The sequence below is a fragment of the Pinus tabuliformis genome, chromosome 9 (assembly GCF_031772625.1).
Source record: "Pinus tabuliformis cultivar Carrire ecotype Pingquan chromosome 9, CPIR1, whole genome shotgun sequence".
Classification (NCBI taxonomy): Eukaryota; Viridiplantae; Streptophyta; class Pinopsida; order Pinales; family Pinaceae; genus Pinus; species Pinus tabuliformis.
The window spans coordinates 173,913,439-173,923,613 of record NC_142307.1 but is presented as its reverse complement, the minus strand read 5'-3'; the positions used below and the strand labels follow the sequence as shown (position 1 = coordinate 173,923,613).

General features: G+C 43.5%; 1 protein-coding gene across 1 annotated transcript; it reads right to left on the bottom strand.

Moving 5' to 3' along the window:
- Positions 1–7,942: 7,942 nt before the first annotated feature.
- Positions 7,943–8,815, bottom strand: LOC149147667 (uncharacterized). Its single transcript, XM_089441914.1, has one exon. The coding sequence runs from the start codon at positions 8,813–8,815 to the stop codon at positions 7,943–7,945; it is 873 nt and encodes a 290-aa protein (XP_089298040.1).
- Between the last annotated feature and the right edge of the window lie 1,360 nt (positions 8,816–10,175).

The following is a 10,175-nucleotide window of genomic DNA, read 5'->3' as shown; positions in this document are numbered from 1 at the left end:
CTTTTTTCGCATGTCTTTTGGATGGCTGCGCCCATGCCTAGACTGCATGTACTTGATTATCAGAGATATTCGGTCCTTCTTGATGGTGTTCCAGTTCGGCAAAGTGTTGTAAAGCATTTCACCCCTCCCACTCTCTCGGTCTTCATGCTTTAGAGGGCATCTGTTACACAGTAATTTGTCACTGTCTCCCTGTCAGTTACCCTACTGTGTCAAGAATTCACAATAATCAAGTTCATGCCTTCTGAACTGGCCCAAAACCCACTTTTCCATAGTTTTCCTCATCAGCACGTCTGTTTCTAAAATATCCGCGCTGAACGGCAGCTCTTTGTGTATTCAGTGCGCTGCCAGCGCAGAAGCACATCACTTTTCTACGTTGGTCACATTTTATGAGCCAGCGCATCTCTCCTTTGTATTGGGTCGCGCTGACATGACTTTCCCAGTTATTGAGGCGCGACGTCAGCGCGTCAGTTACCTTATAATCTGCGCTGATCCTGTTTGGGCGAATTTGTTCCAACAGCCAGCCTTCCATATCACTCCAGGTTTGGTTGTTGGCTTTGTGAGTATCGATTCCCTTCTATGGCATGTCTGTTCGAACCTTTGCAACCACTTCCCTCAAGGATAAGCTCATCCTTCCACCCTTTTAGGAGGCTTCTTCTCCTATATAAACTTCCACCATTACCATGAGCAGCTAGTTTTTGAATAGCTTGGATTGTGTAGAGCTTATAGTGCTCAGATTGTTGCTACTATAGGTATTTGGTGTGCTAAGTGTGGAAGTGATTGATAGCTTAGGGAAGGTTGTTTTGTGTTGCTTGTGTGAGAGAGAGTTTCTTGTCTTGGGAGAACCATTTCCAAAGGTGAATGCTTGAGACGCTTGCTGACTGGCCCCTCCTGAGAAGGATACCGACGTCAGAACATTTGGTTGTACTCTTCTCTATTTTGATTAATAATAGATGACTGCTATTATTGTTCCATTCTCATTTGTCTATGCAATGGTTAAATGTGAATTACATCTTTTGTGACTGATGTATGGTTGCTTTTACTAGATTTCACGATTTCGTTTGTTTCCTCTTCGTGTGTGCAGGTGTCTATTCGTGGGGATCGTGGAGGATTATGACCAGCCAAGGCGAAGGAGCGAAGGCGGCATCTCTTCATCAAACGACAGCGCTGGAATCCAAGTAGGTGCTCTTTACCTCTTGTTCAATTGTAATTAGGAACATGCATAGCAGCATTGTTTGATTGTTGCTAGACCCTTGCTGGGCTAGTAGGGATCGCCTCTATCCATAGAGGGGATTTACCTCTATCTGTTACACAGTAATTTGTCACTGTCTCCCTGTCAGTTACCCTACTGTGTCAAGAATTCACAATAATCAAGTTCATGCCTTCTGAACTGGCCCAAAACCCACTTTTCCATAGTTTTCCTCATCAGCGCGTCTGTTTCTAAAATATCCGCGCTGACCGGCGGCTCGTTGTGTATTCAGTGCGCTGCCAGCGCGGAAGCACATCACTTTTCCGCGCTGGTCGCATTTTATGAGCCAGCGCATCTCTCCTTTGTATTGGGTCGCGCTGACATGACTTTCCCAGTTATTGAGGCGCGACGTCAGCGCGTCAGTTACCTTATAATCCGCGCTGATCCTGTTTGGGTGAATTTGTTCCAACAGCCAGCCTTCCAGATCACTCCAGGTTTGGTTGTTGGCTTTGTGAGTATCAATTCCCTTCTATGGCATGTCTGTTCGACCCTTTGCAACCACTTCCCTCAAGGATAAGCTCATCCTTCCACCCTTTTAGGAGGCTCCTTCTCCTATATAAACTTCCACCATTACCATGAGCAGCTAGTTTTTGAATAGCTTGGATTGTGTAGAGCTTATAGTGCTCAGATTGCTGCTACTATAGGTATTTGGTGTGCTAAGTGTGGAAGTGATTGATAGCTTAGGGAAGGTTGTTTTGTGTTTCTTGTGTGAGAGAGAGTTTCTTGTCTTGGGAGAACCATTTCCAAAGGTGAATGCTTGAGACGCTTGCTGACTGGCCCCTCCTGAGAAGGATACCGACGTCAGAACATTTGGTTGTACTCTTCTCTATTTTGATTAATAATAGATGACTGCTATTATTGTTCCATTCTCATTTGTCTATGCAATGGTTAAATGTGAATTACATCTTTTCTGACTGATGTATGGTTGCTTTTACTAGATTTCACGCTTGCGTTTGTTTCCTCTTCGTGTGTGCAGGTGTCTATTCGCGGGGATCGTGGAGGATTGTGACCAGCCAAGGCGAAGGAGCGAAGGCGGCATCTCTTCATCAAACGACAGCACTGGAATCCAAGTAGGTGCTCTTTACCTCTTGTTCAATTGTAATTAGGAACATGCATAGCAGCATTATTTGATTGTTGCTAGACCCTTGCTGGGCTAGTAGGGATCGCCTCTATCCGTAGAGGGGATTTACCTCTCCAACAAGTAAGTAGAGGATAACCGCTTTTTCGGACCCGAAACTTTATAGATTGGTGGTTTATATTCCTTTTCGGGTGTGATTCGAAAATTAAAGGACGTGCAACTTTCTGCTCCGATATCATGGAGAAGCGTCAGATCTTCAGGGGTCGGATCGTACGGGTATCAGGCTCAAAAATTTCTCGTAACTTAAGTGTCAAGATAGACCCAAACTTTAATTAAACTTTGGCTATGTCTCATTTTTTCGAGTCCATGTTCCAGTTATTAGAGTTGCTTGTTATCTTTTTGATAATTTTTATGACCGTCAGTTTTTGTAAGCCTCCCTAATGGGTTTTTGTAAGCCTCCCATTGAGGGCTTCGAGTCATCTGCCTTTGTTATAGCCGGTTAACTATAAAAAACCTATGTTAACCTGTTCTGGTCCTTACAATGTAAGGCTTTGTAAATTATGTAATATATCTTGCGATTAATAGAAGGTTCCACTCTTATTTGACCAAAAAAACACACAATACATATACATAAGATATAGATTTTTTTAAAATAAAACATTATGTATGTGTCATTTAATCGCTAGACCAAATCCCAAGACATCTCTCATAACAAAACACCAAGACCTATACACCCCTAACATTTGAAGTTCCCCTCATCGTATTGCTAGCTAAATGAATAAAAAACTCCTTATATTTAAAGGACTAAAGATTTTAATACCACATCCATGTGGGATAAATACGCAGTGCTTTAAAAATAGGAATGGACTCGTAACCTTGTGACGCGGCTTTACAATGGGGAACGCAACTCTAACGCCCCATTTGTTCTACCGGCATGACAGGTGTGGGATATATCGTTCCACTGTGTAAATGAAATCCGGATGCTAATGAAATGAACTCCCAAGCTTCACGGCAATAGATCTGTAATTAGATTATGTCAAGCTTGACAGCTTTCGTGAAGAATGTCGTCTCCACTGGGGATTTATTTGCAAAATCCCGCACTGTGTGCCTGGCCGATATGGGAAAAGTCAACATTGTCTAAGATCTTGGAATTTGAGACCAAAATTTTCATTTAAAAAAAAAGCAAATTCTGATTTTGGATTTCATCCTGATTTATTGATCATTGTTATTGAATGGTTTGTGATTATAGGCATCGAGACCACAAAGGCTTATTACAGAACAAATATCACACTGCATCAAAGTCTAATTTAATCTAAGTCGTTGAAAATTTGATTGAAATGTAGAAATATTTAGTTTTTTTTTTTTTCTTAATTAGACTATTTATATATTAAAATCAAAGTATTTTACAGCAGGGCCGCAACCTTGATATTTCTAGCCAATACCGTGGCATTCTAACATACTCATATGACAAATTTGCAGTAGATTAGCATGTTTTTGGTTCGATTGGAAACTAATCTCCGGTTTGCACGTGTCTCGGCTGAACCATGAGTGCGCCTGACGCTTACACTGACCATTCGTTGGAAGGGAGTGTATCAGGCTATCTTCCTGACCAAAATTGCGCTGCCAGCTATGGGTGTTCTCCAGCTTAGAAGTGGGCCTGTGTGAACAGAGGAGGACCGCCTTCATTGACTTGCGTGGCCAGTTTCGAGCCTTAGTGAGAGGAGCTGGACATTGGCGGTGACCAATGGCACCTGTAGGTGACCCTTTGCCTGACATCTCCAACCTTATCTTGCTAGCTTTCCGATCAGCGCCTCTCTGCCTGGATTGAATAGTCCTGTTGCGCCAGAGCGATGCATTCCTTCTGTAGTTGTTCATCATTTGTATCACTGAGAGGGCCTGAGAAGTTGTAAATCTACTGATTGACCCCCTGGTTGGCCATTCTGTCTGCCACTTTGTTGGCTGTGTGCCTTATGTGCCTGAAAGTGATGCTTTGGGGTATCCGCAGCCTTTCCTCCATTTGCTCCAATCTGCTGAGTAATCTCCAACTTGTGGCTGTTTCAGAAGCTGGGGAGCCTGGCTGGATTCTGATGACCGCTGCTATTATTATGAGAGAGTCTCCTTCAACCTCAAGAGGATACAAGTTTTCTTGATCTGCTATGCAGATTCCTCTCCAGATTCCTTCCAGCTCCGCTGCATTGTTGGTGTCGATGCCGATATTGTCATGATAAATGTGTCTGATTGTGCCTATTTCATCTCTAAAGACTCCTCCGTAACCAGCAGGTCCTGGGTTTCCCTTAGCCGCGCCATCAAAGTTTAATTTGAACGAATTGGGAGCAGGGGGAAACCATATTAGAGGAGAGGCAGAGTTGGACGGGGAACAGGGGTTGATTTGGACCGGAGAGGAAAATTCCATGTTCCAGGCATTTAAGATGAGGCGTTCCTGAGGGAGTTCTGGCAGGTCCGCAGGTTGCCATTGTCTTAATGCTAGAGTCTCTCGGAGATTGTGCTGGAGGAGAAGCCATAGAGTATCGATGGGCTTGCTGGAGTTATTGAAGACTCTATTGTTTCTCTCTTTCCATAATATCCAATAAGAGAAGCCTGGGATGAGGCTCCATAGCGAGTTTAACAGAGAGCTTTGAAAGGGATGCCTTGGCTAGTTTCTGATGGTTTCTGCAATATCTCTCTGTCTTCTGCCAGATCTTCTGTTGCAGTTATCAATTTTCTCCCATAGTTGAGTAGCAAGAGGACAGGTATCCATTAGATGCATAGTTGTTTCTGCGTTGAGGTTGCAGTTAGGACATCTTGAAGGTCCTCTGAAGCCTCGTTTTTGCAGCTTGTCCCATGTGAGAATTCATTGTTTGCCTAGTAGCCATAGGAAAGTGGAGACCTTGTGCCATATACCTGGTTGCCATACTTGATCCCAGAGTTTGTCTTTGTTTGCCTGTGTGGGAGTGTAGCGTAGATGATGTGCTTCCTTCGTGGTAAACATACCTTTAGGCATGTGACCCCATCGAAGTTTGTCTTGTTGATCAGATTGCTTGATTTTCCTTTGATTCAGCTCCTGCTTTATCTCTGTGTAGGATTCTCCTTGCCAGTTGGTCTGCCAAGTGCTTGCTGATTTCCAGCAATGAAAATCGTGAGATGTTTGTTGTTGCCAGAATTGATGAATGTTGATAAGATCAACATGATGCATATGAGCCTTCCACCTTGGCTTGTGAAAGAGAGACGCTAGTTTTTGGAGTTGCTGCCATGAATCCTCCCAAAATCTAGCTGAGGTACCCGAGTGCACTTCCTAGAAGCTGTGTTCCTGTATGAAGGCACTATGGAGCTTGGCAACATTTTTTATATACCTAGGGGGGGTAATATGGGGTACCAAGGGAGGTACCCAAGGTAATAATGTAATAATGGGATGGGCCATAGTAATAAATACGGTGGTTAACCCATGTCATGTAAGGGACCACAAGTAGTTAATAATAATGTAATGGGCCCATGGTATTAGTTGATGGTATGAGGGAACCATGGTAATGATGCATGGTATTGTATGTATGAGGCCTATATAGAGGCTAGAGACTCCACATGGAGGAAATGAGGAGAAGTATTATTGTATGAACATGCATATGGCTTGTGGAGTGCTCTCCTTCCTTAAGGAGTAAATGTATGGTGTTGACCTACCATAAGGGTTTGATCAATAAAATGAATCATTTCTATCTATATTCAGATCTTGTTATTTCTTGGGTTTAGTCTATTATCATAATATCTTTGGATCAGATCTACAACAGCATTCCAGATCAGGCAGCCGCGAGTTGTAGGGCAGATTCTAATAAGATCTTTCCATTGGCATCCGAGCACATATTTTGCTTGCCAAAGACGAGCCCAAGGAGTGTGTGGTTTGGAGAGCCAGTTCCACCATACTCGGGCTCCCATTGTGTTGTTACTTTGGAGGGGATCTCGCAGTCCTAACTTGCCGATTGCTTTTGGTTGACAGACTTCATTCCAATTTACCAGTGCCCATTTCCTGTTGAGACCAGAGGAGCCCCACAAAAAGTTTCTCTGCAGATTGCGGATGCTTTTAAGAACCCATTTAGGAGTAACTAAAATAGAAAAGAGATATAGGGGCATTGCCTGGAGAATGGTTTTTATGAGGATAAGTCTGCTGGCCATATTGAGCGAGCAAAAAGTCCATGAGGAGAGCCTAGATTCCAGCTTGTCTATGAGGGTTCTCTAAGAGGAATTTTTAATAGCTGAGTCCAGGAGAGGAGCTCCCAGGTATTTCGAAGGGAGCGTTGCAATGGAGTATCCCAAAATTCTTGCTATGTTTCTTTGAGTAGAGGCTGGAGTATGAAAGAAGAATAGCTGGGATTTGGTAGCATTGATAGAGGTGCCAGAGGCTTTAGAAAAGAGAGAAAGCAGATCTTTGAAGGCAGAGGCTTCTTGAGATGAAGGGTGTCCGAAGAGCATGGTGTCATCAACAAACTGTTGGTGAGACAAAGGGTGAAGACCATGTAGAGAAATGCCTTTCAGGGTTTGAGAGGAGATAGCTGAGTGGAGCAAACGGCTGAGGCCTTCAGCCATTAGAACAAAACGAAAAGGGGATAGGGGGTCCCCTTGACAGATTCCACGAGAGGGGTGGAAGGGCTTGGAGGGAGAACCATTGAGCAGGATTGAGAAGCTGGGTGAAGAGATGAGGTTCATGATCCATCTAGTCCAAGTTGCATTAAAGCCGAACGCTAGTAACATCTGTTGTATATAAGACCAGCTGAGTTTATCAAATGCTTTTGAAAGATCAAGCTTCAGAATCATACCTGGCTTTTTTAGAAGCTTCAGTGAATGAATCACTTCGTTTGAGAGAATTATGCCGTCCATTATTTGTCTCCCCTCTACATAGCTTGTCTGCTCCGGCGAGATGAGGAGAGGGAGAAGGGGTTTGAGCCTGTTGGCGAAGACTTTGGAAATAAGTTTGTAGATGATGTTACATAGTGCAATAGGCCTGTATTTGTTGGGTGTGTTTGACTCAGCCCCTTTGGGAATTAGCGCTAAGAAGGTGGAGTTAAGCGAAGGGAGAATCCAATGCATTGTTCGTGATTCCTCCACTAATTCCCAAACCTCTGTGATAACCAGCTCCCAAAATGCATGAAAAAAATTAGCTGTGAACCCGTCAGGACCGGGTGCTTTACCATCTTTGATTTGAGCCATGGCTTCTTCCACTTCTTTCATTGAGATGGGTTGAAGCAGCTGTTTGTTGTGGTCCTCCGTAATTATTTTAGGGATGAGCTGTGTAATTTTTTTATAGCCTGATCTCTGCTTTCTGGTTGTTCCTTAAGGATTTCTTGAAAGTGTTCTTAGAATTCCTTTTCCATTTCTTCATGTTTTTCTGATTTTTCCCCTTGCCTGTTTTTGATGAATGCTATATTATTATGCATCCTTCTTTCGATTGTGGATCTGTGGAAAAACTTCGTGTTTTTCTCTCCCTCCTTTAGCCACTGAATGCGAGACTTCTGCCATCATAGAGTTTCTTCTTGCTGTCTGCGTGTCTCAATTTCAGTCCAAAGGATCTACTCCTGGTGCGCTCTGTCTTCTGTTCGCCCCTCCATGATAATCTTCTATTGTAAAGTGCACATTTACTGCTCCAATTTTTTTTGCTCCTCAAATATATTGCCGAATTGGGTATGATTCCAAATTTTGAGAACCTGTTTGAGACTTTTCAATTTCTGTTGAAATTGGAACATTTTGGTTCCTTTAGAGGGTTTGAAGGCTTTCCAGGCCTCCTTAACCACTGTTTTGAAATTGGGGTTGGTGAACCCAAACGCCTCAAATCGAAAGGGTCTGTTACTTTTTGTGCCACGACGTGCCCATTGTAGCATAATGGGCCAGTGATCAGATCCTCCTTGAGGCACAATAGAGGCGTGAAAATCCCCTCCAAGGTGTATGGCATTGTCCGAAATCAGAAAGCGATCCAGTCTTGAGGCGATGTGTTGAGATCCACTGCGTTGATTGGACCAAGTGTACACTCCATTTGAGGTGTGAATGTCCATAAGATGGCTATTTTGAATGTAATTACGAAAACCTATATTGTCCCCTTCTAATTTCACTCTGCCGCCACTTTTTTCTTCCAGGGCTTTGATGATGTTGAAATCGCCCCCTCCAATCCAAAGCGGAAATTTTCTGTTTGAATTCAGAATCATGAGAGTGTCCAGAAGCGCCAATTTCTGATTTAATTGTTGCGGAAAGTAGACATTTGAAAGATGCCCGTGAATGTCTGTTCCTATGAGATGGAAAGTAGCTTGGATAAAGAAATGAGATGCGTGGAAGTCTTGAAGAGTGAGAAGTTGTGGGTTCCAAATGATCGCTAGTCCCCCTGAGGCATCCACAATGACTGAGCTGCAGCCTGCCCAGATCTTTCTCAGAATCTTTTCTAAGATGGTACTGTTGCTTTTTGTTTCTTGAAGAAAAACTATGGTGGGCTTTTCTTGTTGTATCACATTTTTTAACATTCTATGTTTGGAGGCACTGTTCAACCCTCTTACATTCCAGGAAAGAAGCTTCATGAGGAACTGTGGGGTTGAGATTTGTAGAACTTTGTCAGCTTAGGAAATCTCCTAGATTCCATAAGCAATTCTCCTAGGATGATGGTCCTCTGCAGGTCCATTTTGCGCCCTCTTTTTTTTGTTTCTTTTAGGATTTTCTTTCCATCCCATGGGCTTCCTGCTTGCATTCCTAAGCATTTGTTGTGTTGTGCTTTGCTGAGAACTCCTTCCAGCCTTTCGATTTTCCATGGAGGGATTGTGTTGTACTCTTTTTGTTTGCAGGCTGTCTCCAGCTTGAGTATGTCTAAACCTTCTAAGCTGATACTCTCTGGATCTTCATCCATTTTTGAGGGCATGTTTTGATCTTCCCTGAGAGTATTGTCCTGAGTGCTGAGGATTAGAGCCGCTTCCAGATCCATTGAAGAAGATTGTGTTGCATTCTCTGGTTCTGATTTCTTGTGAGCAGGGGAGATGGGAAGGCTTGAAGGATCTGAGTCAGCTGATGGCTGAGGAAGCTTGAGGATCCTGGAGGGAGAAGGAAGTTCAGGGTTATCCAAGGATGAAGCTGGAGGATTCTTAGAAGGATCACGAGGGGTGAGAATTGTAAATCTGTTCTGGGAGTCTAGCTTTTTGGAGCTATCAGGAGCTGGGGTAGATTTCTTTGCATGACGGCGGTGATTAGGGATTTTGATGAAGCCTTCTGAGTCTGTGCTAAGATAATTGACAGGGGGTTTGGGCTGAGGATTGAGGGGACAATCCCTGAAGAGATGGCCATGCTCATGGCACTTTCTGCAACGAAAAGGAATGTGCTCATAATCTAAAGTTTGAATCCACTCAAAGTTGTCATGGAAAAGACTTATCGAGTCTGCTAGATCTTTGGTAAGGTGCATTTGGACATAGATCCGGGCGTAAGAAGTGTATCTGTGAGTTTTAGTTTCCACAGAAGCTTTGATGAAGGTCCCCAGGCTGTTGCCTATGTCCCTTAGAGTTTCCTCCTTCCAATATTCTGCAGGGAGGGAATACATTCGTATCCAGACAGGAACCCAGCCGAAGTCCTCCTTGTCTGGATCGAATCCATTCTCTTAAGTACAGTCAAGAAGAATTAAAGAAGTACGGACCTCCTTCAAATATTCATGATTTTTCCTCCAGATAATTAAAGATTGCTGTGAAGAAGCCTTTGGGGCCAAGCTGAAAAGTGACTTGTCCCTTAGGCTTCCATTTTGGAGCGATCCAGCCATGCAGGGCCTTTTTAGTAGGCCTGAATTCAAGGAACTTGCCGATGAGTGCATGGTCCCTCATAAATTGAATTTCTCCATTGATTCGTTGG